Below are 25,413 nucleotides of genomic sequence, written 5' to 3' on the forward strand. Positions count from 1 at the left end.
ACTAACTGAGCACTGTAAAGATCTCAAAGACCTGTTTATTCACACACAGACCTTTAAAAATTTAGGGCATCCTTCTGAATCCTATTACATTTCATCCCACTCCCACAAGTATGTATATATGCTTTATACCTGAGCATCAGAAGAAGTGGGTTTATAGCCATGAAAGCTCATGCAAAACCAAAAATTAGTTAGTCTTAAAGATGCTGCTACAAATTTTCTTCTCCCACCCTTCCTCCTTTTTAAAGTGTCTTCAAGGTATAATAATACATTTTAAAAACATATAAACTGATCAGTGCCCAAAATAATCAAAATATATAAACAGACATTAATGTAACCATACATGTTTATAGATCTACAAGATGCCCATAGATATGAGAGCCAATGTGATGTAGTAGATGGCACACTGGGAGTGCTGGTCTTCAAAAGTTAGGGATTCAAGCTATAGAAGCTCATTCACTCTTAGAGCCTGCCAAAAGGGGTTGTTGTAAGGCTAAAATGGGACTAGCCTACATATGCCACCCATACATCTTAGATGAGCAACACATAAATGCAATAATCAAGCTATTTAAAGGGCTGTAACTGATTGAGCTACTGCCTTTTTTCCCCTTTCCTTTCCTTTTCTTTTTTTTTTTTTTTTTTGCACCGCACTGAACGAATGATACAGGGATTTGATGAAGCCAGGTCCCCAAGAAACAAAGCATTTGCTTCCCTACAGGAATCAGTGGCTGCAACAAGTTTCCATTTGCCAGAGTAAATACATCTTGGCTCTACTAAATAAAACTATCCTTTTTGGCAAGTTGTATCATTGCACAGCCAGAACAAAAACTTATTGTCCCCATGCAAAGTACTTGCCTATGCTACAGTTTCCATTAATCAGATATGTATGGTAGCAGTACATAAAGTATCGCTGTCAGGCCTTAAAACCATTGCAAAATCTGGGTTGAATTAAAACTTAATCATGCTTAGGGTAGACCCATTCAACTCAATGGAACAAATTAGTAATGATTAATTTACATTCTAATTATTTCAACTGATCTATTCAAAACATGATTAAGTCTGGAATCAAATCACTGTACATAATAACGGCAGATACATTTCAACTGTGAATTAATATCACATTTTGCCCAAATTACTCTTCTTGAGATTCTTCATAGTACTTAAAATAAAAGAGACTTTTTTGTATCTCACACACACTGCAAAATAAATACTTCACATTACAGACGCTTCGATGTTTTCTTTTAACCTTTTTATTTAGAGATATATTCTTGGTAAGGAGATATACCATGAGGAAAGCAATTTCACTGGCTGTGAGGTATGTATATTCTCCACCAAAATTCTCCTCACATCTCAACTGCTTTTATAACTTTATTTACACGCAAAACAATATCAATGCATTTCCTTGGCTTAACTACAGTATTAGTCACCCTACATGAATAAAATGAAACAGTACTTGCATTACAGAACCAGTTTTCAAAGAGGAACTTGCTTAGTTGTTGTGAAAAGTGACATTTTGTTAACAGCCAAAATATATTGTGACCAAGACACCTGCACCATAGTTTTCCATCCTCACAGCACATTTATTTCAATAATTCTGTAAATAGGTCCTTAGCATGAGCATAGTGTTACAGTTTCCATACATATAATTACATCCAAAACAAGTTCTAAAATTCAAATTGTAAACATTCTCTTCATTTGTAAAAACTTTTCTATTTGCGTCAAATGATGTCATGATTTTTAAACAATTGAAATATGACAAATCTAGACTAATCCATGTAGTGAGCAATGCTTTAGTACATTTCTACAGTATTAAATAAAAAGAGGAGGTCAAAATACCTTGTAAGCAACTCATATCTTTAAGCAGAGCATAAAAAGACAGACTTGTTAACAAAGGGGTGTTTTATAATAAAAGAAAATTGTGGATAAGTGATGCAACAGATGGAAAGGGTAAATATCATTACTGCTGACAAAGTTGGAGGTAGCATGGATGCACCATTTTATTGTCTGTGAGAAATGCAAGTGAAGTAAAGGATATTTCCTTACCACAAATAGTTTCCAGTACTATGTACATAGTTTTTAGAAATCTGTTTAACAAGTTTCCCTCCACTTTTAGTACAAAAGAGTCTTGTGTGATTAAAAAACACTTACACACCTAGATAGTACTAATTGCCCTATTTGAATGGAACAGTCTCTTGAACTATGAAGTACATGATATTTAATGCCCTAAACTGAGTAAATTGTATTAGCATTTCTTGGTATTGTACAAAACACTACATACATACAAACAAAATATAATATTTTACTAAGCAACAGTTTATTTAATAAACAGAGCATTGATTCTGGTAACACTGTAAAGAATGTTCTCATTTCAAAAAACCTGTCTTAAGTACCCCTGTGCAACAATTTAAAAACGGCTGCTGACATGTGATGGGCTTGTATCAATAGTGAACACGGTAATTGACAAAAAAGCCATAGTAAACTTTAAAAACACATCTTCCACCCTATATAAAATATAAAGACTACTTACGGTAACTGTTTTAAGTACTCAATTGTCTGAATGTTAACTGTCATTCTTCTCCCCATGTTCTGGCTTTAGATTTTATAAACGGATAATTTATTTTTAACTTTAAAAAAAACTAACAAAAGTATTTCAAATGTACATCCAATGCAGTGTGAAGTGTTTTCCATGTTCTATGAAGCTGCTTCAGCCATCAGGAAAGAAAAGGAAGTTTCAGAAATTGAGGCAGGTTTTTTAAGCAGTGACGTCACTTCCACCATGCCAGCCCCAGTCCGAGGAAGATTTGCATTGACAATGTGGCGCTGTAGGTGCTTGATCCAGTCTTCTTGAACGGACAAAGGTCCTCGGAATACCAGACCACAAAACCTGTGCAGTTTTCAAATCATCCAAACAAAGAACATTAGCACTGTTAAACAACTTTAGGTGTTTTAACTTTGTGAGTATCAAGATAACTACACAATCCTGCTTTCGTGGTGACAGACCTCCTGAGTATTCATCCAACGACTTTTTACTAGTCTCTAATACCTCTGTACATATAAAACTTAAGTCTACAATTCTACCTTCATACATTTAATACCATTTTAATGGATCTTTACCAGTGATAGTTAACGTTTCGTCTCTAAAACATTTCTCCTTGCACATATTCAAAACAGGGCAGCTGAGATAAGATGGAAATGAAGTGGGGGGTTTTCTCTTCAAACTGGGGGAAGCCTTAGAATAAGGGCTACATCTAGAATGAAGCTACATCTATGAACCTGCTACAATCTGGAAAAGACCCTTACTTGGTATGAGCTTGAACATGCAAGTTTCATTTTCCCCATCTAAGAAAAAATAATAAGGGAACAAGGCTATACCACACTAATAAGAACATGGTACCTTCCTGACCATCTAATCCAGATCCTCTCTCTCCGTTGAAGTGTTCCAACAGGGTGAGAGTGCACACACCAGTACCCTGCCCAGTAAGAAAGGGACACATGAGAGTCCTAAAATTTGTACTTGTGAAACTTCATAGCAGAATGTAAATAACGAGAACAGGACTTCCAGGTGCTTTCTCGCAACCATACAATAAGCATTTCTTTACTTGTTAATTACTAGCACATTTAACCTGCTCCTCAGTCAAAAAGGGTCCCAGAACAGCTCAGAGACAATGAAAAACAAAACAAAAATCACAACTATAATTTGAAACACTGACTATTGCTAATGCAGTGCTCCAGTACATTTCCAATTTTATTTTGGGGAGGGGGGGGGTTTACAGGTTACTCAAAAATATCTGGATTTCAATTCAAACATATCTTCTCTAATTATAAAAGAACGGAAAAATTTAGAACAAAACCTAGCACCTCCCTATATTTTTCAGAAGCCTTACTTTCCCAAAATATAGGAAAAACTTCAAGTTGGGGCAGAGGAATGGAAAATCAATTTTGGTATAATTATCATCAGAATGATGAATAAAATGTTTCACTGCAATTACTGACACTGGTATCGTTTTCCCTGTTCTTTTTATGGGACTTAATACTTTGTCTGCTTTACACTATGGAAGACTAAAAGAAACAAAACATATGTTTTACTACTCTTGATAGTGTCTTCTGTTTATTTATTTATTTATTTTTATTGGTCATTGACCAAACTGAAAATATGCATGTATTATTTTTCACCTGCTCCTAACAGAAATGCAAAACCACTCAGGTTCCTCACTACTCAGGACCTTGTAGTGCTAATCATAAAAAAATTAAAAAGGAATTCAGCTTGCACCTTTTTAAATGAAAAATATTTTTAATATACTAAAAGTTTTAATTTTATACTAAACAAAATTACAATTGCAATATTGTAATCACATTATGCATACAATTAATGTTCTTAAAGTCAAAGTGATTTTTCAATCTGCAAAGGACAATAATACTACATCTGCCTCAATTTTTCTGAAACATTCATTTAAAAAAAAAAGAAGAAAGATAATTGGGTGAATTTTCAACTGTCATTTTTCATAATGAAGGATGGGAGAACCATGTCAAAATGAAATCATGTTTCAAATTAAAACCATTGCTAACATCCAATTGATAGTATAAACTGGTTGATGGAACGATTTATGAAAGTGTTGGCTAGCACATTCAACAATTACTTCCGTCATTCTCTTCTAGTTGGACTTAAAAATGGATTAAGGCCTATAACACTAAACACAGACCTTAAATCTAATTATTATTTTTATTTTTTCAAGCATACACACAAAAAAGATGAATGCAAGTATTTGAACAAATATAACTGGGCCAACTATTTACCAGTGTTGCCAACAAGCCTTGAAGATATTTTCTGGAATGCTTTACCACAATCCAAAATCCCCAGAATTCCCCAATATTTACTGGAATATTCAGCCAAAATCCCCGGAAAGAAATTAATTAAATCCCCCAGATTCCAGGGAATTCCCCCAGAAATTGGCAACGCTGCTATTTACATTCTATTATGTAAATTATAACCCATTATAATTCCATTATAACCCCACATTTACCTGCACCGGAGTATGTAAACTTCATCAGCACCATGAGGTAATGGCAGAATTTTTTTCTTGCTCCCAGATCTTGATCTTGATTTTTTTTGCTTACAATCTATGGCTATTAAGAGAAAAAAGTTCACATATATTTATATATAGAAAGAGGTACTGAATACTTTTTTTTCCTCTGAAATACAGTGAAAATAATTTTTCTCACATTTTTGTATAGAGGACTATAAAACTTGAAAATATACAAGTTATGAATTCTTAAAACTAAAGTATGGGAACCGTATTCATGCACAAATAAACTTGCATGCTTGACTCCTACTGTTCCAAGCTTCATTTTACAACAGGTATACTTTGATGATCAAACAATATATTCATACCATTAAGTCATTCTACCTAACTGTTCAAACAAGCATCATGCATTGCTTATGAATTATATCAATAGCGAGGCTTTTCATTGTATTTGAAATGTCAAGGTTTGTTTTCATCATGCATCCATAACACAAAAGGATCAATGATTAAATGTAAAGTAAGTTTTGACAAACTTCACAACTACAACTTTTGCATATATTACTTTGAAGTGTTTTCTGTTCTGTATGCTAAAGGAGTCTCATGATGTTGGATACAATACTATTACATTCATGAAAGAGTTTAACAATTATTAGCATCTATAGTTAATGTTGAATATTTCTTAATCAGGTGCAATAAAATCAGATATGCATGAGGCTACCATAGAATTGTTAATAACTTGTACCAGCTGGTGGTTTATTTTCATTTAGTATCAAGGGAAAATGAACTCTTTTCTGATACCAAAGGAAGATAATGCAGAGAACTGAAAAAGAACACTCTGTTTTGGCAAGGATGTACTATTTAAGTTCTAATGTATTCAAATAGGGAAAAAATGTATTATGGATATTTGAGGAGGTGTTTCTTTTATTCTACTCCCCCATCTCTCTCTTAATCTCTTACACACACACACACACACACACACACACACAAAGAGCAACAGTAGTATAGAAGAATTGGAAATAAAGCATGAATTCTACTTACTAATTTCTAGGTAAGGCTGTGTGTAATGTAAAACCTCTGTTTCAGAGAGTAAGAATGTCAAGAACAACATAAAACACTCTCAGCACAATGTAACTGGTTTCTTCTGAAATGGCACTTATGACACGAGAAAGATATGAGGCAGAACAGTGTGCAGTTTCTAATTGCCTGTTCCAAAACCAATATTCAGAGTACCTTCCTTCAGCTAAACAGATATGGTAGAATCCAATCTTCATGACAAACACTCCGCTGTACCTTAAAATCTTTTAAGCAATACAACTTTTAGAGAAAGAGAAATCCATAAATTCAGGATGCTGCCTGATGGGACTGATAATGTGTTTCTTATCATCATGCAGATGACAGGGAGAATGAAAAGCAGAAAAGCAGAAATGACTGGGTTGCATGCACTCAAAACACTGGGCATCATCACATAAATTACCTTGCAATAATGTGAATTGTTTTGGTATTGGCACTATTCACACAAACAATATTTTCTGGTTAGTATCTGAAGAACTGACATGGACAGAAACTAAAGGATGCACCATTTTAGACCGGACCTATACCCATTTGTTTGTCTTACAGAGATAGGAACACCAATCAGGCTACGTATCTGGACAGCATATCCAACAACAGAGGAACATCACTCTAATGTGAACTAATTGATTCATTCTCACTTTTTCTTCGATTTCCCAATGTAAACCAAACTTTCAAAACAGAATTTTCAGCCCTCTTCCCAATTCATATCAAAGCATTAAACCTCTCTACAGACAATGCTCTAAGGATTTCAGACTACAACATCTACTTGTTTCAATGGTATCACTTCTTCCAGATTACTCAGAGATAGAATACTTTTGAAGCTCTGATGTGCCATTCTCTGAAAACTGTTGCCATAGCATATTAACAATACCAGATGACTGAATTTTCTTTTATTGCTGCATAAGAAAGGCAGCCTAATGATCCTTCGTACTTGGCCTTTGCAAGACTTAAAGACAAAATATTAGAACTTTATTATAGAATATGCAATGCCATATGGTACTGCCAAATGTTCAGGCATTATGAAGTCAAATTCAGGTAGGAGTCCTGATGGTGTAGTGGTTAAATGCCAGTACTGCAGGTAGTATTACAGCCACTAGTAGCCAAGAAAGTGTGCTTACAATTAAATGATGTGACAGTTTTACTTCCACAAGATTAATATAATTAACAGCTACAGGACTGGAAAGTACAGCTAGAAATTAACTGACAATTGTGCCCGAAGCTGCATGAGATGATTTGAGTTCCCCCACCCCCAGCTACAGTGGACTCCCTATCAAGCTTTCAGAGTCCAGTTCACATTGACCTGCATCTTCTCTACAGGCCCACCATCCCACACCCCAAATATTTCACTGACAATCCTGCAGCTCTCAGAGGAGGTTTGTGGGGGGAAATCCCACTACTAGAACAGACATCCAGCCATGTTGAATAGAACTCTACACACTACCCTTTCTCCAGACTAGACATTAGCAAATCAAAATTGTCCCCATCTCTCTTGGCTTTAAAGTGATGATAAACAAAACTACCTTTAAAAAAATGTCTCCTAGAATTCAAAACATAGCCTTTCTGTGGCTTCAGTTACTAAGAGTATCAGATCAGTCTTATATACATTATGAATGCATGTGTATTATAAAATCTGAAGAAGCTTCTTTTGCTGAAGCTGAAGAGGCCAGGAACCTCAAGCTGTCTAGCTGCCAACCACCCACTGGATAAAACATTTTCATCAGATGCTTCCTGGGACAGTTTGCTAGGGCAGGATATGGACCCAGTAAAAGAAAATCCCTGTTTTTGATTGACTGAAAATAAATCTGGAAAAAAATCAGAATAATTTCTTACTGTACAAGAAGGTCTTAGTGAGCTGATTAAACATATATCTAAATATGAATTAAGGTTATAAACAATTATGTGCTTGTACTGAAAACAATGATTGAATGGAATCTTTCTCATAAGTGATTTAAATTGTTATTGAAATTAAACTCTTTGGAGAAGTGTTAGAAATGATGATTTAATCAGCTTCTCAGACACTATATCCAGACTCCTCCTCCTTGTTCAGATCTATTCCCTCCCTCCAAAATCTTTTGTTCATTGACTTTCTCTACACACAGAACAGGACTGATTTTTATTTTCATTCCCAGAAATTATTTCTCATCTCCAGAAACTACTCACAGAATGTAATGAGAAGTTGGATAATTAGTATTCATGATGACACATTTGATCTTGGGCTCACTAACTTTTAAAGCAAAAAAAGAAAAAAGAAAAACGGGAAAAAGAAATTCAGTTTAAACTTTAAAAATCTAATTTAAATTTAAACATTGGGTTTTTTAAAAATAAACTATTTATTTTTATTAATTTCATTCAGCCATAATTTAGAGAGTGAGCTGAATCTTGGCAGTAATGTAGTTATTAGAAGTGATGAAGTCTACTGATCTGTGATTGTTACTGTTAACTTTATTTATTAAAAAATGAAGCATTTATTTATTAAATGAATACAGTGGGCCCTTGGTATCCACTGCGGTTTGGTTCCAGGACCCCCTGTGGAGTGGAGCTTCAAAAGCTTGCAACAAGTACATTGTGCATTTCAGTTGGCCAATAAAGGCATCACTGCTGGGTGGATTTTTGTTTGAATGACATAGTAAGATGGTGCCCCTTACATAAAATGGCAAAATCAAGCTTTGCTTTTTCAAATTTATTGTTGTTGTAAGCTGCCTCGATCCTGTGGGAGAGCAGGGATAAAAATAAAATTGTATTATCATCATCATCATCATCATCATCATCATCATCATCATCATCAAACCATGGATGCTTGAATCAGTAGATAAAAAAATCCATGGATACGGAGGGCTGACTGTAATTGTAAAATTGTTACATTACTGTAATTAACTCTTATAAGTGCACTTCAGTGCAGTAATTGTAGGGAAGGGTATAATTACAGCGCTTTAGAAATAAAGTTTAATAATAATAATAATAATAATAATAATAATAATAATAATAATGGTTACATAACTCAACCACTATCTAGTTGCTCAAGAGGAGGTGCTCCAGCAAAGGGGCTACACCATACAAAAGGGGCAGATTTCCCATAAGGTCACTGTGCAAACCAGTACCAGTTGGAGCACTGCATCTTTTTTCAGTCACAGCTGCCTGCATACTTGAAGAAAAGTTGACTGTATATTAATATTCTTTTATACTGCAAGCCATCATTTTACATAAAATAGGGATTTAAATATTTTAAATATTTAATTTAATTAAGTCATGATAGCTGACCAAATCAGACACTCTGGGATAGGAGTATAAAAAATCTACCATGACACAATGCCTAAATATTTTGTGGTGTGGATCTAGCACCTCCTCCTATTTTAACATTTTGAAAAATTCTCTGCACTGATAGAATGTTTGAAATGACTACTTAATGTCCTAATATAATTTGATGACAAATTTACACTGGATGTATATAGGCATTGCATGTCAGCAGTGTAACATGAAATTCTGCAACATCATAAATAAATACATAGGTAAATGTGCATTTATTGTTCTAAAAAAATAAAGACAGACAAAACAAGCATTAAGCATGTTCAGAATGTAATGTGAAATCCTATAATACATCTTAAATAAACCAGTAAATATGCAATGTGAATATGCAATGCAACATTAAAGTAAATATGCAATACAACATTCCATCTCTGAAAAATTATTGGGAAGCCATCACTGATAACAGTACCAAACATTAAATACACATTCCATCCCCCTAGATTTCTTAATTCTGTTCAAAAATCAAAACTGTATGGGATGTAAACATGATCATGTTCATGTACCTGTTTAATGGATAAATTTCAGTTAGAAACCTAGATAGTTGCTCTGTTTATTGCATAAATTCACTCTGTGAAACATACATCGTTATAATTAAATTATATCATTAACTGCAGAAGTTTCTGTAAATAATTCCTGAAAACACTTTTCTTCATGGTGAGAAGAAACAGTTTGATTAAGAATGGTGCTGTAGCATCTGCACAGATAAATTTCATCCAATAGTTAACATGCCGATTAATAGCACTTATCCTATACTGCTAATTTGCCCACTTGCCATTGGGAAACAGCTTTCTTCTCTAAGTCTCAAGCAGCAGGTTCAAATAAACCTGTATGCTGCTGAAAAACCTTTCTCTGTACTTGTCTGCAATGCTATTATTTCTGCACTGTGCTGTTTGAAAGCTATCAGTATTGGTAGGACTGTGACCTTCTTGGAAAGAGATTATACTTTGCGCCACTGACTTTGCACAATCAACCATTCCTGTCATGCAAATCTACTGAAACCCTTTCGAGTAGTACCACAACATTGTCAGGGACATGTGTTAGGATACTGTCAGTGATGCAGCTGTGACATCTGGAACAACGTAGAATGTGCCCCAGGCTAATTTTATGCCTTTTCCAGCGAAAAATGGGTCATATAACACCTGGAAGGCATGGGCCGGCATGCCTGACAGTGTCCTCACCAGAACAAACAGTTGGGCCAGACATGATAATGTAACAACAAAAGGATACCCCCTGGTATTGGGGGTATGGCTTGGAGCAGCTTAAAGTTCATTGTGGGTTACCCACCTCTAAAAATCTATTAATTTCTGTTTACATTGGGCATTGTTTGTATGGGAGTGCCCTACTTGAAAGTGATTTGCCCCCCAACAATGCTATCCACCAGATATAACACTGCGGTATCTCATAGAGGCCACTGTCCTGGAAACTAGGATATACTTAAAGCAATCTGAAAACATGCTATGATGTTGTGGAAACCAGGGCAGTGTAAAAATATTAAAATAATACAATACTATTTTAAATGTAGTGTATCGAAATAATACAATGTAAACAATAGAGCCGCATCATTATGGAGGAGATCAGTATTTACAAAATAAATAAATGATTTAAAAAGGGGGGGAAGCAACATAGCAGCATTGAAGAAGTAAAGACTATAGCTCTGGCAGTAGTAGCGGCTTTGCAATGTGGTTTTTTTTAGGACCTGCTGTGAGTTTGTGTAAGCAGATGAACCAGTCTGTGAGATTTTATACAAGTGGCAGTACTAGGGTTTCAGTGCCAGCAGCAAATGACCAACACAGCATTAAAAAACAAACACCCTGCAGTGTTTCACCTTGCTGCACCTCTACACAGAACTCTTCCTAACATTTACCTGGATCGAGGTGCCCTGACCTTTAACTTGAAGTACACAGTACCTGTCTCTTATTAATTTAAATATATTTTGGGTATCATTTTCATGGTGGCAGTACTTTCTGCCTAGCATTCAAACAAAGCACTATTCCAGAAGTGATGCTGTGAGAATTCACAAAAGACACCACAGCAGTGGGATGGGTGATCATACAAAAACTCTAGAAGTTGCTTTACATTACTGCAAGGGTGAGCAAAGTGCAGCCCTACAAGGTTCTTTTTGCAGCCTTTCCACATCTACCGCTTTCTTGTCACAAAAAAGGATAAATTGTGTTTCTTGGAATTTTACAGAAACAGTAATTCAGTAGGCTGCAGGACCACTTTCCACAATGTTTTACATTTTCTTTAAAAAGTTTCTCACAACTAGAGGTAGGCACTCCACTCATCTGGATTTTTTTTAAAAAAAAACCTATTATTGTTTGGCATTTTGGCAGTCTATGCAGCTCCCAGAGCACCGTATGGGCAGAAAATGGGGTCCTGGAGCCACTGCAGTTGCCCAGCCATGCTTCATTGCCTTTCAAGATGGACCTGCATAATACATAAACCCAAATGGAATTACAAACAAAGCCATGTTATTGCTGCATTATTGCTGGAGATCTACCACCTCTTTTCTATTTCCTGGGGTTCAGACTTTGCTAAAGCACACAAGCAGCATTATCCATCATGTATGTTAAGAATTTTTCTCCTGGCTCCTGGGCTAAAAGAGAGAATAACAAGTTTGGTAGTCAAGTTTCACATTCTTAAGTCTAGAATGCAGAATTTAGACTTAGCTATTGTCCTATTCTTACTATATTTATTTATATCCCACCTTTATCCCAGTGTGAGTCTCAAGGTAACCTACAAAAGTTAAAACAGATTCAGCTAAAATTTTACAGCAGACAAAAGTTAAAATATAATTAAATTATTCATAAAATTAAAAGTAAAGAATAAAAGAACAAACAACACACCACACAAAAGTCCTTTCCCTCTAAGAATTCAGTCCTTAAAGGCTTGATAAAATAAAAAGGTTTGCAGTTGCCTATAAATAGGATAGCAAGGACGGGCACCAGTATAAACTCTCTAGGAAGGGAGTTCAAAAGCCTGAAACCAACCACCAAGAAGACTCTCTTGTTCCCACCAGAGCATCTCAAGACACAAGCAGGCTCATACAGGGAGATGCTGTTCTTCAAGTAACCTATACCAGAGTCTTAAGAGAGTTTGGTGGGTGTTTCATTATGCAGAAATATCTGTACTGACACAGACTTGGATCCTATATTAGCTTAGTCCAGAAAAGTGAAGTCTCGCCTCCAAAACTCTCCAAAAAGTCAGGACTCCCTTGTGAAGAACAAGGATAGTGTAGGGAGCTGCTGAGGGTAGCTAGAATCACCTGAGATAAGATCTAGTTTGAGTCAATTCCTCCTCTCCTCAAAAGACCCAAGCAATCTCACTATCTAGATTAGTTTTTTGGGATGCAGGAAACTCCCTGCCAGGGAATGGAGAAGGGGCTATAATATTTACTTCCATTAATCTTCTTAGGTTAACTATCTTAGCACTAACGTTATGGTATTACTGCCATTATTGGGAATATATGTGACTATTTTAACAGACTGTATAGACAAATCAGCATAAAGGTGCTACTTTAGGCACTCATGTAATCTATGGTCTTCAATATGTTTTCTCTAAAAATTAAATTCTCTATTCTCTATTAAATCTAAAGCATGTGTTGCCATGACACAAAAACTGGTATACCGAGTACTTATCAGCACCTTACGAAATACTGTACAAATTAGCCACGGGTGAAGGATGTGGATACTGCATTTACTTAATTTTGCCAAACTCATATACAAGGCATTTGTCACAAAAGCAATAGCTCAGTATCTAAACACAGTAATTATATGAAACAAGGTACTTGTTTTTTGTTTTGTTTTGTTTTTTGTTGACTGAAATATTGTGCACTGGTTGTCACCTGGTCTTAATCTCTCTTATTACATCAAAACGGAAAGCAACTGTAAGACTACAGCCCACTGAAGCCGAGATAAATGGAAGCAAGTAGCTTTTCTTGCTTGAAGGCAACAAAGATGTAAAGACAAAACAAGAAAAGTGAAGGAAAATCGAAGGGTAAATGCTTGACTGTTAGAGAAGAAATTCTAAGAGGCACAGCAAAGAGTAAGTGAAGAAGTAGGGGAAGATCTCAGGAGATGAAGATCTGAGAGAATAAGAGAAGCCTCCCTGCCAAGCCTAAATATACCAGACTGATGATAACTTGCTAGAGAACCATCACTGAATGAGACACTTTATCCAAAACATATAAGAAGAAAGTTAGTTCCCAAACTGTAACAGTGTAGAATTTTAAAGAAACCATGCAATTTGACAAAAAAAAATATTGGAATTCAGTTGGCAAAGTCTAAAATTTCTCGAAAAATCTAGAATGTGAATTAATTTTTCATCTGCAAGTAAATATTTCTCATACTTAAACTAAATAACACACACTACAAGCTGTGATTTACAGAATAAGCATTAACATTACTTTTAGGTGTCACTGTGGTCATCGCTAACAACTGAATTCTTTCCTAATATCATTAATTACATTACTTGCATCTCCATTACAGTATCCACATCTGTTTTTGTTTTTGGGATGTTTTTGGTTTTGTTTTGTTTCTTTGTTTTTTACTCCTCTGGTTTTGGTATTCAGACAAATTTCGGATCTTACGCTGTAAATTAATAAAGGGCAACAAAAAAACAAGCACACTTAATTGCAGCAAATACATCTCCTCAACATATCAGTTCAATGCATTATTATTACCCAAAATTCAATCAAATGGCAAAATGATTGAACATGTTTATCTTCAATTATATATTTGTGAAGAGGTCCTTAAAGTTCCTAAAGTTTGTCACATGAACTGGACTAACATTTCCTTTGAATTCTAGAATTGATATGATGATTCACTATGAGATGAAAAATGAAGACCCATCTTGTATATTAACTGCAAACGTTAAGTAATAGTAGATTAAAGAAGCAAACACAATGAAGAACTAAGTAGTAAATATTTATTTGGGATCCAATTACCTAATGATTTTGCACATTAGTACTTATTCTTGCTACCCCTTGGCTTCCAGTAGTACTTTATAAAGTATGTATATTTGGTCCTCCACATCCACAGATTCATCATCCATGGAGTAATAAGCTCACTATGGTTCAAAAATATTCACACAGAGACATGGGACTTGAGCATCCACAGATTTTGGTATTCATGGAGATCCTTGCAAACAAACCCTAGATGATACAGAGGGCTCACTGTATTATTTAATATAGGAAATGTTTTGCAAGATGACCAATGATCTTCTCCCCATTGTTTTTTCTAAAAACAAAAACAAATTTTCTCAAGTTCATAGGAAGACCTAAACTTCAATTTTAAGAGTTTTGTTTGAAATAAGATGAGTGTCCATACTGAAAAACAACTAAGTACATCTTAAACTTAATATGTATCAAAATGAAATGCCGCTATTACAACCAATTATAAAAAACAGTGATTATTAATTATTAGGCTATTCTGTAATTACACTAGGGTGTCTTAAATTTGGCATGACATGAAGCTGGAAATGACTGACAAAGATAAGATAATCAACTGATATAAGGGACATCAAGTGGAAGCAACTCATTCTGTCTACCATTTCCAATACCAAGCAGCAATGCAATATTCACTGTAATTGCTTAAGGAGCTGTTTAGGAGGAGTGAAGTGTCCTAATCTTACAATGGGTATCAACGTCTTCAAACATCTTACTGTTTTATCTGTAGTATCTGTATCTAACCATTAGACTAAGCTGACAATCAGTCTTAAACAAGCCACTAAATAAACAAAGGGAGAGTAGTGAAAAATGCCAATGTCTTGCCCAGAAGCTAATGTAGCCTGGGAAAAATATCCTTTCAGCCTCAATGACTTTAACAGTTCATCATTTTTTTCTGCTTTTATTCCAATGCAAAATACAAAAGGTCCCACAGCAATTGTCACATAAAAAATAAAGGTCATTTGTGAATTCAATTATGTAACTAGGGCAAGAAATTGAGAGAAGCACTCAAAGGAATTTGTGATGTGGCAATTTCTCTAAAAATATATTTAAAAAAACAAAAAATAGTAGTACAAGGTATTTAAATATAAAGATGAAAGGATGAAAAAGAATTATGTATTATACTAAAATAACCTTTGAATACCGGACACTACATTTTTACAACAATAGAATAATTTTAGTAAAACCATTTCTTTCTTAAATATAGCTATTTCTTCTAGGGAAACAGAGGAAAGGAAACCGAAGTTATTTACAATGGATTCTCACACTACAGGAATCTGTTTTTAAATGTACACAGAAAAAATGGCAGAAATAGAAATATTTATTTCTGCTTCATAAAAAAGGGGGGAAATAGTTTCTGCTTTCAATCTTTCAAACAAAATTGCATCAAGACCTGCTATAGTCTCCTGAGTTTGCAGACAATCTATAAAACAGGTGAGAACCTGTGGCTCTCTAGATACTGTTAAACTGCAACTCCTGAGGGGCCACAGGTTCTCTATCCCTAGGACGATAGTAGTTTAATACAATTTTTAACTTATCTAGGCTTTTCTATCCGATTACAGTAATATGAAAATTATAAGGATAAACAATAAATTTAAAGCATTTCTACTCATTTTGAAATTCTATCCATCTGAAAGTCTGATGATCAAACATAATTTAATACAAATCTAGTATGTCATAGTTCTAAGGACTAAATAGTAATGATTATATGTTTTTATCATTCAGTGTTTTTATAAGACAATGTTTTTATAAGACCTTTTAATGTACTATGTGGCATGTTGGTGCCCTCCAGATACATTATATTTCCATTTCAATTTGGCCCAGCCATGATGGACAATGGTAAGGTATAATGGAAGATGGAAGTGAAAACACTTGGAGGGTCTAAGTCAGCCTTAAAAAATCAGAAACAGGTTGTACTTAAACCAAGCTCTCCAGTACTACAGCTAAATCTTGCTTAAATTAATCTCATTAGTGCAGACATAAATATTGGGAGACACTAACCAAGATTTGCATTTAACCAGAAGTTTAAATCAAGCTTTGAGGTTTGTTACTGTTACATTCATCTGGGTTAGCGTCTGTGTCAATATAATCATGGTTATAGTTGGGGAAAATACAATCTATCCACCTAACTATGTATGAAAGTTTTTGGTTTCATTAAAGATCAGAAGCATTATAGTCACCAAGAATCAATTTGCCTACATTTAACTTCATAACAAATAGCAGTTCCAAGTTGTTTAACTACAAATGGAATGTGGACAAGGCAAAAATCTGAATAATAGAATCATATAGTTCTAAGTAACCACCAGGACCATGCAATTCAACCCCTTTCTGCCATGAAGGAACACACAATCAAAGCACTCTTGACAGATGGCCATCCAGCCTCTGTTTAAAGACCTCTAAAGATGGAGACGCCACCACTCTCCTCCAAGGGAGTGTGTTCCACTGTCAAACAGTTCTTACTGTCAGGAAGTTCCTCCTAATGTTGAGGTGGAATCTCTTTTCCTGGAGCTTGCATCCATTGTTCCAGGTTCTGTTCTCTGGAGCAGCAGAAAACAAGCTTGCTCCCTCCTCAATATGACATCCCTTAAAATATTTAAACAGGGCTATCCTGTCACCTCTTAACCTTCTCTTCTCCAGGCTAAACATCCCCAGCTCCCTTAGTCGTTCCTCATAGGGCATGGTTTCCATTTTAGTTGCTCTCCTTTGGACACGCTTCAGCTTGTCAACATCCTTTTTGAATTGTGGTGCCCAGAATTTGACACAGTATTCCAGGTGGGGCCTGACCAAAGCAGAATAGAGTGGCACTATTACTTCTCTTTGACCTAGACACTATATTTCTATTGATGCAGGATAGAATCGCATTGGCTACTTTAGATGCAGCATCACACTGCCGATTCATGTTTAACTTGTCGTCTACTAGGACTCCTAGATCCCTTTCACATGTAGTCTCATTCAGCCAGGTGTCCTCCATCCTATATCTGTGCATTTCATTTTTTTTCACCCTAAGTGCAGTACCTTACATTTCTCCATGTTGAAATTCAATTTGGTAGTTTTGGCCCAGGTTTCTAAAATATTAAGGTCATTTTAATTATGATCCTGCCTTCTGGGGTATTAGCTATTCCTCCTAATTTGGTGTCATCTGCAAATTTGATAAGCATGCCTGCATTACCCTTTATTCACAGAATAATGATATAAATCTGCTCAAATATACCACTCAAATCAGCAGAAAAATCAAGAGAGCTGAGAAAAATTAAAAACACGAATTAAACCAGGATTTTAAACTAAGAGACCGGTAACAACCTAGTTTGGTCTTCTGTGAAGCATACAGTAGTAATCAATCTAATCTACTGGTTTTAATGGCTTAGTCGATAAGTGGTTTCTACAAGTCACTTCAACAACACAATTACAGCTAAGCCAACTTAGCTCCACAGACCATTGCAATGTTGTGATTTTACACTTTCTCTCTAGGGAGGGCAGGTGTTTATATATTGCAAACTTGACTACTTCAGTTCCAAAGTACTTCAATACTTCATGAACTCTAGTATGCTGATGACATCTTCTAAGCATCTTGTTTCCGTTCCTGCCATGGACTATTGCAGTTATACTACTGCTATCTATTTCACATAGGATCTCAGTATAGTCAAAATCTACATCACAATATACAGTATCCAAAAAAACACACACATCCTATTGGTGTTACTATCTATTTAACAACGTAAAAGTCCCAAACTAGAAAAAGTCGCAATAAATATGGAAGAAGAAGCATCAGCTAGATCTGCTAGAAACTGGACAAATCACATTACAGTGCACCTGCACTATAAGCAGGAGCACTATATACGGCTTCAAGCTTACGCTGAAGCCATGTGACAAAGAAATGGTGTATGCACCTGTGGCGTGAGAACACACCCCATTATTAGCAATGGGGCATGAGCATACGCGGATTTCCTACTTAGGTTTCAGTTTGTCTAAGAAACAAGTTGTAATAATGAATTAGTGGGGGCGGGGGGCGGGAATAGATTCTTCTAAGCTGGGAAATCCCTCTCATTAAAAAGCAGCTCCTTTTGCATTTAACCAGAAAACAAAACAAAGAGCATTCAGCTCTCAGTTGTTTGCATACACGAAAATAATGCTGGATCAAAAAAAATATGAAAATAAAAATCAGGCATGAAAAAATGGACAATAGCAACAAATGTTTACTAGTTGCTAAAGTTCTGTGTGTCAAGTTTAACTTTTGTTTCAGAGGATTTCAAATGTAAATTAAATTAGCATATGAATTGTTCAAGTCTGATGTGGAAAACGTATACAGACAGACTTGATTTTACATCTGTAACAAACGTACCTGTCCCAGTCAAAAGTCCAGCACTCTTCTTTCGTGCATAAGCGCGTAAGTGGTTGGACAGGCTAACAGCACTTGTAAACGCCGTATTGCAATGCACACACGTTCTAAGCTTCACAGGCATACCTATCATTCAAAAGAAAACTATAATCCAGTTCTAGCTTTAAAAGTGAAACTCTCAAAGCGTTCTGAAAAATTTGGTATTAAAAGTAGCTTGAAGTATGTTCACTGCATCATAGCAATTGCTTCATACACTAGAAGGTTCCAAACTCATGGCTATTATTTTCATCTGTGGCATTTAGCAGCAAACACGTTTTTGGCTTTAAAAAAAACCTGGAAGGTGTGATTCAAATCCCTAATCTTCTTGAATTTAACACCTATTATCACTTTTCTGATAACCTTCACATTACACAGATTAGTTCCTAACCTCAAAATATAATTCTGGAATTTGAATAGCACAATTCTGTTGAGAAGTTTCAAACTTGCAATGTTCCCAGTGAAGAAAAGTAGGGTGCCTAGTTGACAAAGTGGTAATTAAAGTGTTTTATCCACAACATTGTAAAAGGTTCAATACTAAATTAAGTTACTGATGAAGGCTGGGAGAAAAAGGTGGTAAAACACACTACTGCACAGCTGTTAGACAAAACATTTTATTCAGTGCATTTTATCTTCATTACTCTGAATGCGCAATCAATACTAAAAGTTAATGAATTGTAGTTTTTGCAAAAAAAACTTTGTGCTAAATAAATGATCAACAAACATCTTAGTTACCACGGAAAAGAGCACACAGCGGAACAATACCAAACACCATCATACAAAGAAACCACTACAAATAGTTTCTTCTGTACTTTGGTTCCATGAACACACAAAAGTTTTCACTGTCTTCATATAGACTAGTCCTGGAAAACAGTCAACAACTTCATGTTTCCTATAATACACTGGAAGGGGGAAGGGTTAGTAGGGGGCAGAAAGTCTTGTTATCAAAAGGAAACGCTTGTCAGTCAGCAGTTCAAAAGGGGATTTTTAAATATATACTTAGGAATAACCATACACTAAAAGTGAGGTTGCATTTCAAGTGTGGGGTGTGGAGAGATACAACACAGTAATGCTTGAGACAGGCTTAAGTAGTTTTAGTAACTGAAGCAGCAGTGAGTTAATTGTCAAATCCTATGCTAATCACAATTAGCTTAAGGGCCCTATTTAGAACTGTTACTATTAAGCAAGTAGCATTTTATATTTAAGTGAAACCTAGATGATATGCCACCTAACATTAAGCGTCACTAACACAAAGCAGCAAAACACTTTATATTTAGCAAAGCTATATAGCTCAGCATTGTCTCTCAAGATTATGAAATTGTCCAAGATTATTCAAGAGATAAGCTTTGTAACAAGGAAGTCTCATATTTTAAAGGAACTTATTAAATATCCTAGCATACATTTTTATAAATGCCGTGTTAGCTGATCTTTTTAAGTCCTTCATAGTCATTTCAAAAAGGATTTGGTGTAAAGGCGAGGTACCCAACTGAAGAAAATAAAAGCTGGAACAGAGTCAACAAAATACCATGCGCTATATCAGATGCTATACTATACAACCAAATTACGAATGCAGAATCAAATGTTTGAATACCCCATCTCTCAAGTTTTTTTAAAAAACCCTCACAATTCCCAGATGAAAAACTAAATTAAAAATTAATCCCACACCTCCAATTTGAAGTGGTATAACAAAGCAAAAGGTCCATTCCATTAATCTTCTGATTGTGTAAAACTCGTAGTGATTAAGAGCTGAACTGCAGTACAATTGCTATACCAAACTACCCCCCCGCCAAAAAAAACACCCAGCAAAATGACATTTGTAAAACAAGATCATGCACTTTCAGCAGACTATAGTACAAAAAACATTTATTCAAACTAGACTGAGGAATGATAGTTACAAGACTGCTACAGAAATATTGTCAAAGGTTTCCAGTTGAGCTGCCTCAATCCAAGACAGTCAAGATTAAATGACATCTTGAAGGAAGATTCTAAAGAATAATGCTGTAGATATGATGTAAGTGGTCTAAACAATAAAATTGATGACAATATTATGTTTGATTCCTAAGAAAATCTTCCACCAATACATTTTTTTAAATGTATATTGTGGTGTGATCCTGAAGGCAACAGGATTGTGGCTTACAGTTACTTTGAAATGACAGACATAACCTAGAGTAGATTAGACCACAGATTCAGTGAACCAATGAGGCATGCATTAATATAGGTAAGTGTTTATAGTCTTACTCTAAGTAAAACAAAAATTCTAACAAAATTACAAATTACACATCCACAGTCACTGGAAAGATGAGGAGGTCCCCCAAATATGTTAGTTATGCAAACCGGCATCATATTTAGTAGTTGTTCAGATGCCTCTTGCTTATATATATCCTTAACCACTACAGAGCAAAAGCTATCTCCTATTCCGGCATAAATCTGCATGTACGAAACTAAGGATGTGTTCACATGAAAGACTGATTTCATTAATATTCTATGGCCTGGAACTTTGTAAAGAAAAAATTTCAATTCCATTAAGATTTTCAAATATTGAAAATACGAATACGCAGTAACAATTTTCAGTTATTGCAATTGTAATAAAGTAGTAAACCTAGCTATAAACAAATCTCTTACCTGACTGTAACGTCAAGTCCATTTTTTGGGGCTGATACATCAAAGGACTGTCTTCATCTAATGGAAGAACACATTTTTGAACAAACCTCTTTCTTGCAGTTTGACTATGGATCTTTTGTGGAGAGGTATCAGGATTTCTTTCTTCTCCCAGCCTTTTATTTTTCAAAAGTTCTATCAGTGTAAGTGACTGATTCTTTTTTTCATCATGTAGTACTGATTTTGCTTCATCACATTCATTGAGGAAACTCAGCCCTTCTTCCTCTGATGCAGACACTGATATATCTTCAGTCTTTAGGCCATTGCGGTATGCTTCAAGAGGTATAACATTTTGAGATAAAAAGTCATCATTTGATGAAAGTTTCTGAGCAACAAATGGTCTGGGAATAACACGCCGACTGTTCAATGCCTTCAGGATTTTTTCATATTTTTCTTCATTTTGCATCATCTCATTTAAAACACAGATTGGAGATTTGTGTGCATCCCATTTGGTTTTACCAAGCCTTTTTAGGTGTCCTCGCACATGATTAGATAATCCAATTTTAGTGTCAAACCAACCTCCACAGAGCTGGCAAGTGTGTTCGGAAGAACTTTCTGATTTCTCAATAGCTACAAAGAAAAATGATTGATTTATCAATTTGTCATACATCAGGGATACAGCCTGCTTAAAATGTATACATTAATGCTCAAGACTGGAAACAAATGATATCACAGAAGACAGGATATAATAAAGTCAATATTATATTAATTTTAATCTACATCCCCTTTACAGCATACTAAAAAAATCCCCCCAAAACTCACCTTTCCTAACTCGTTTAACTGGGGTCCCCGTCACAGTTCTTTTGAAATGTTGCATTTTATCACTTGTTGCAATCTGCTCAGGTGAGACAACGTGACGGGCTTCGTAGCTCAACCCAGCTCTGTGAAGATGCCCACGGACATGATTAGATAATCCAACACCAGTTTCAAATGTTGCTGGACAATATGGACAGTTTTTTTTCTCAAGAGATAAGTCAGTCCAATGAAAAACTGAATTATGCTTAGGCAATGTTGTGCCTATATTTTCTAAATTATGAGGGTCTTCAAAATCATGCAGGTAATTGCTACCTTCTCCATCTTCATAATACTCAAAATAAAATCCATCATTTTGCTCATATCTAAGAGAGGATTTACCACCAACTTCTTCCATTTTACCTTTAAATAAAGGGAACAGGTTTACATGGTCCTGATTAATATCACTGTAAGAGCCATCCTCCACAGACCGTGTAGTGTAATCATACAGTTCAATATTATCCCATGAACTTTCATCCTCCGTTTCATAGCTGTCTTTTTTCCCAGCAAGTTTCTGCAAAACAACAACAGTCATTTTATGTAGAAAGTCTGGATAACTGTCCAAATCATCTCTTGTTACAGAGCCTTCCCTTTTGGATCTTTTAACCAATCTTTTTATAGTTACATGCTTATCTTTATAGACTCCTGGTCTTTTTGCATCATAGTTAAGAGAATCCATATTAAATCTATTATGAGCATTATGTGAAGACAATAAAGGTAAGGACCTGACAGATCTTGCAGCTTCCCTTTTTAAATGTAAAAGATAAGGGCTGCTAGATTTTTTAATCCTATGTTTTTCAGGTTTGTAGCTATATAAATAATTACTGCTTGCTTTGATACTAGCCTTTTGCTTTTCTGCATGATGCAAATGCCTAGATTTTTGGCCAGTGCTATTTCTACTCAAAACAGGCTTGTCTGCAGAGTTTTGACCATACACACTTACAGGTGACTGTGCAACGCTTTTCCGAGCCTTCTGTATCCTCGGCGGTCTCTTGTGAAGTTTTGCAAAGTTACTTGACTGGAATGGAGAGCCAAATGGTCGTTTCATATCTTGTTTTAAAAGAGAGGTCTTTGGAAAGGCAGATGCGTGTTTGATAAAATGTTTAGTCCTGCTACCAAAACCTAAAGGTTCATCTATCATGTGACTTTTTCTTTTTTCTAGTCTAAAACGGCTACCAAAAGGATCTATGCATGATGCTGGATGCAAGTATTCCATATGTTTTTTTAAAATGCTTCTTGCTGATGTAGTAAAGGGACACAATTTGCACATATAGTCAACTGATTTTTTTACTGATTCCATATAGGAATTTTTCACTAATGCCTTTTTCTGCATTTTTCTCTGGGACATATCTGTAGAAATCAACGAACATTTCACCACAGTTGCATGAGCAATCCCCCGATGACATTCAAGTTCACTCTCTGTTACTGCCATAAAGTTACATTCTTCACAGCAATAGTACCTTTTATCTTTCTCGTGGGTTTTAGCATGCTGCACAAAGGTTTTCGGACAATTGGTACCAAATACACATTGTGGACACTGTAATCGTGCACTCCTACCCTCATCCTGAAGTTCTTTCAACTCACGAATTTCTTCCATAAGTTTCTGTCTTCTTTCCTGATGAATTATCATATGTTTAAGAAGGGAATTGCGGTCTCGAAATGTTCGGCCACATTCCCTACATGCATAAGGCCTCGGAACATTTAAATGGCGAAAGTGACTATTGCCATCCAAGTGATACATCATGTGCCTGTGCAGGTGCTTCTTTTCCCGAAAGTTCACATTGCACTTTGTACAGGGATAAAATGATGGCTCATCAGTACTGAAATTAGAAGGTGATTCTAAATCATCTTGTTCACATTTATTTAACAGAGTATTTGAAAGAAAAGTGCTACTGTGAACAGGAGAAGTCTCATCTGCACATTTATTACTTGGATTATAAATCAACTGTTGGATGGCATCTACAACTTCCAATTCCTCATCTGTTGATTCAGGCTTTACTCTCGCTAATGAATATTTCTGTGATTCTATTATTTGTAAATTCTCACTCTGCTCCAAAAACTCAACATCTAATGATTCTGAACTGTCAGCAATATAATTTGATTCATTAAAACAGTCCTCAGTATAACGTGTTATTTTACTAACATCCATTTTTCTTTTCCTCCTTTTCTGTACAACTTTAGGTTGAACTGGTGACTTCTCTACAGTTTCTTCATTTGTCATAAGAAAATCTATGAACTCTTTTTGTGGATCCCAGTTTGCATCACTTTCTGTTCTGAAGTCACCTGTACCTGAGGAAGTGCCTGTTAATGATTTGTTACCACCATCTTTTTCTAGGGAAATTTTGCTATCCTCACATACATCTACTTGAGTTACTAAAGTGCTGTCTGATTTTACGCTCTTTCCTATCGATGGCTGTATGTCACAAGCAACAGATTCAGAGGGAGGTAGATTTTTCATGGAATGTGTCTGATTCTCAGCATGTGCTGCTTCGGGCAACAAAAACAAAACCTGGTGTTGATTTGAATTTTGGGATGAAGTCTTTGTGGAAAGCTGGAGATCATGTACCACCGTCACAGATGAACAAGAATCTGCTTGATGGCCCACAGTTTGTGCAGTGGTTAATGAAATGCTGCCTTTTTTCATAATGGAAGTCTTAGCTAAAGTGGAGTGTGAAACAGGTCCATTAACAGAATTTCCTGCTGGTGGAAGAAAGTTTTCACTAGAAACAGCAGGAGCACCAGTATTTATAAATATAGAAGTCTGGCCTCCACTTAAGGCTTTTTCAGACTTGTCCATTGACAGCTCTTCAGGGAGAGTTAAAATATCTTTCTGAAATGATGTTTCACTCTCTGGTGATCTGGGAATGCCACTCTTCTTTTCAGACATGAAGCTGCTGTCATCTAGCAGTCCTTTAGCGCCAACAGTCTCAGTATTGATCTCTGTCTCATCCATATTGCTGATCTGCTCTGCCAATTAAGAACATTTATGCTAAAATAAAACAAAGAAATTTATTAGATTTTCGATATAGGTTCCTAGGAAAGGCAGTTTATACACATACATATTTAAAAAAAGTTTTAGGTTTAAACTTGGACCAGATGAAGAACATTCATTGTAAGATCATTTACTGTAAGATGTGTTACTGTACTGTTATATAATATATAGCACATAGTTCTAAATAACTTGAAGGCACAAGATCCCATCTGTTCTTGGAAGCTAAATAGGGTCAGGCATGGTTAGTACTGGGATGCAACAC

At 35.5% G+C, this 25,413-nt stretch overlaps 1 protein-coding gene across 10 annotated transcripts in view; it reads right to left on the reverse strand.

The window, feature by feature from the left end:
- Positions 1-627: 627 nt before the first annotated feature.
- The window catches only part of ZNF644 (zinc finger protein 644), a 66,296-nt gene continuing 41,510 nt past the window's right edge, over positions 628-25,413 (reverse strand). For 4 of the 10 annotated variants that reach the window (XM_089515571.1, XM_089515570.1, XM_089515569.1 and 1 more), the window contains 4 exons: positions 22,130-25,148; positions 21,332-21,937; positions 5,019-5,121; positions 628-2,881 (listed from right to left, as the gene is read on the reverse strand). In XM_089515571.1, coding sequence (XP_089371697.1) covers positions 2,689-2,881; positions 5,019-5,121; positions 21,332-21,937; positions 22,130-25,112 — 3,885 coding nt within the window. In that variant the 5' untranslated portion in view covers positions 25,113-25,148 and the 3' untranslated portion in view covers positions 628-2,688. The other 6 variants (XM_089515578.1, XM_089515576.1, XM_089515577.1 and 3 more) reach the window with 6 other exon arrangements.

This window comes from Sceloporus occidentalis, unplaced genomic scaffold, assembly GCF_023333645.1.
Source record: "Sceloporus occidentalis isolate IW3139 unplaced genomic scaffold, rSceOcc1.0.p SCAF_3, whole genome shotgun sequence".
NCBI lineage: Eukaryota > Metazoa > Chordata > Lepidosauria > Squamata > Phrynosomatidae > Sceloporus > Sceloporus occidentalis.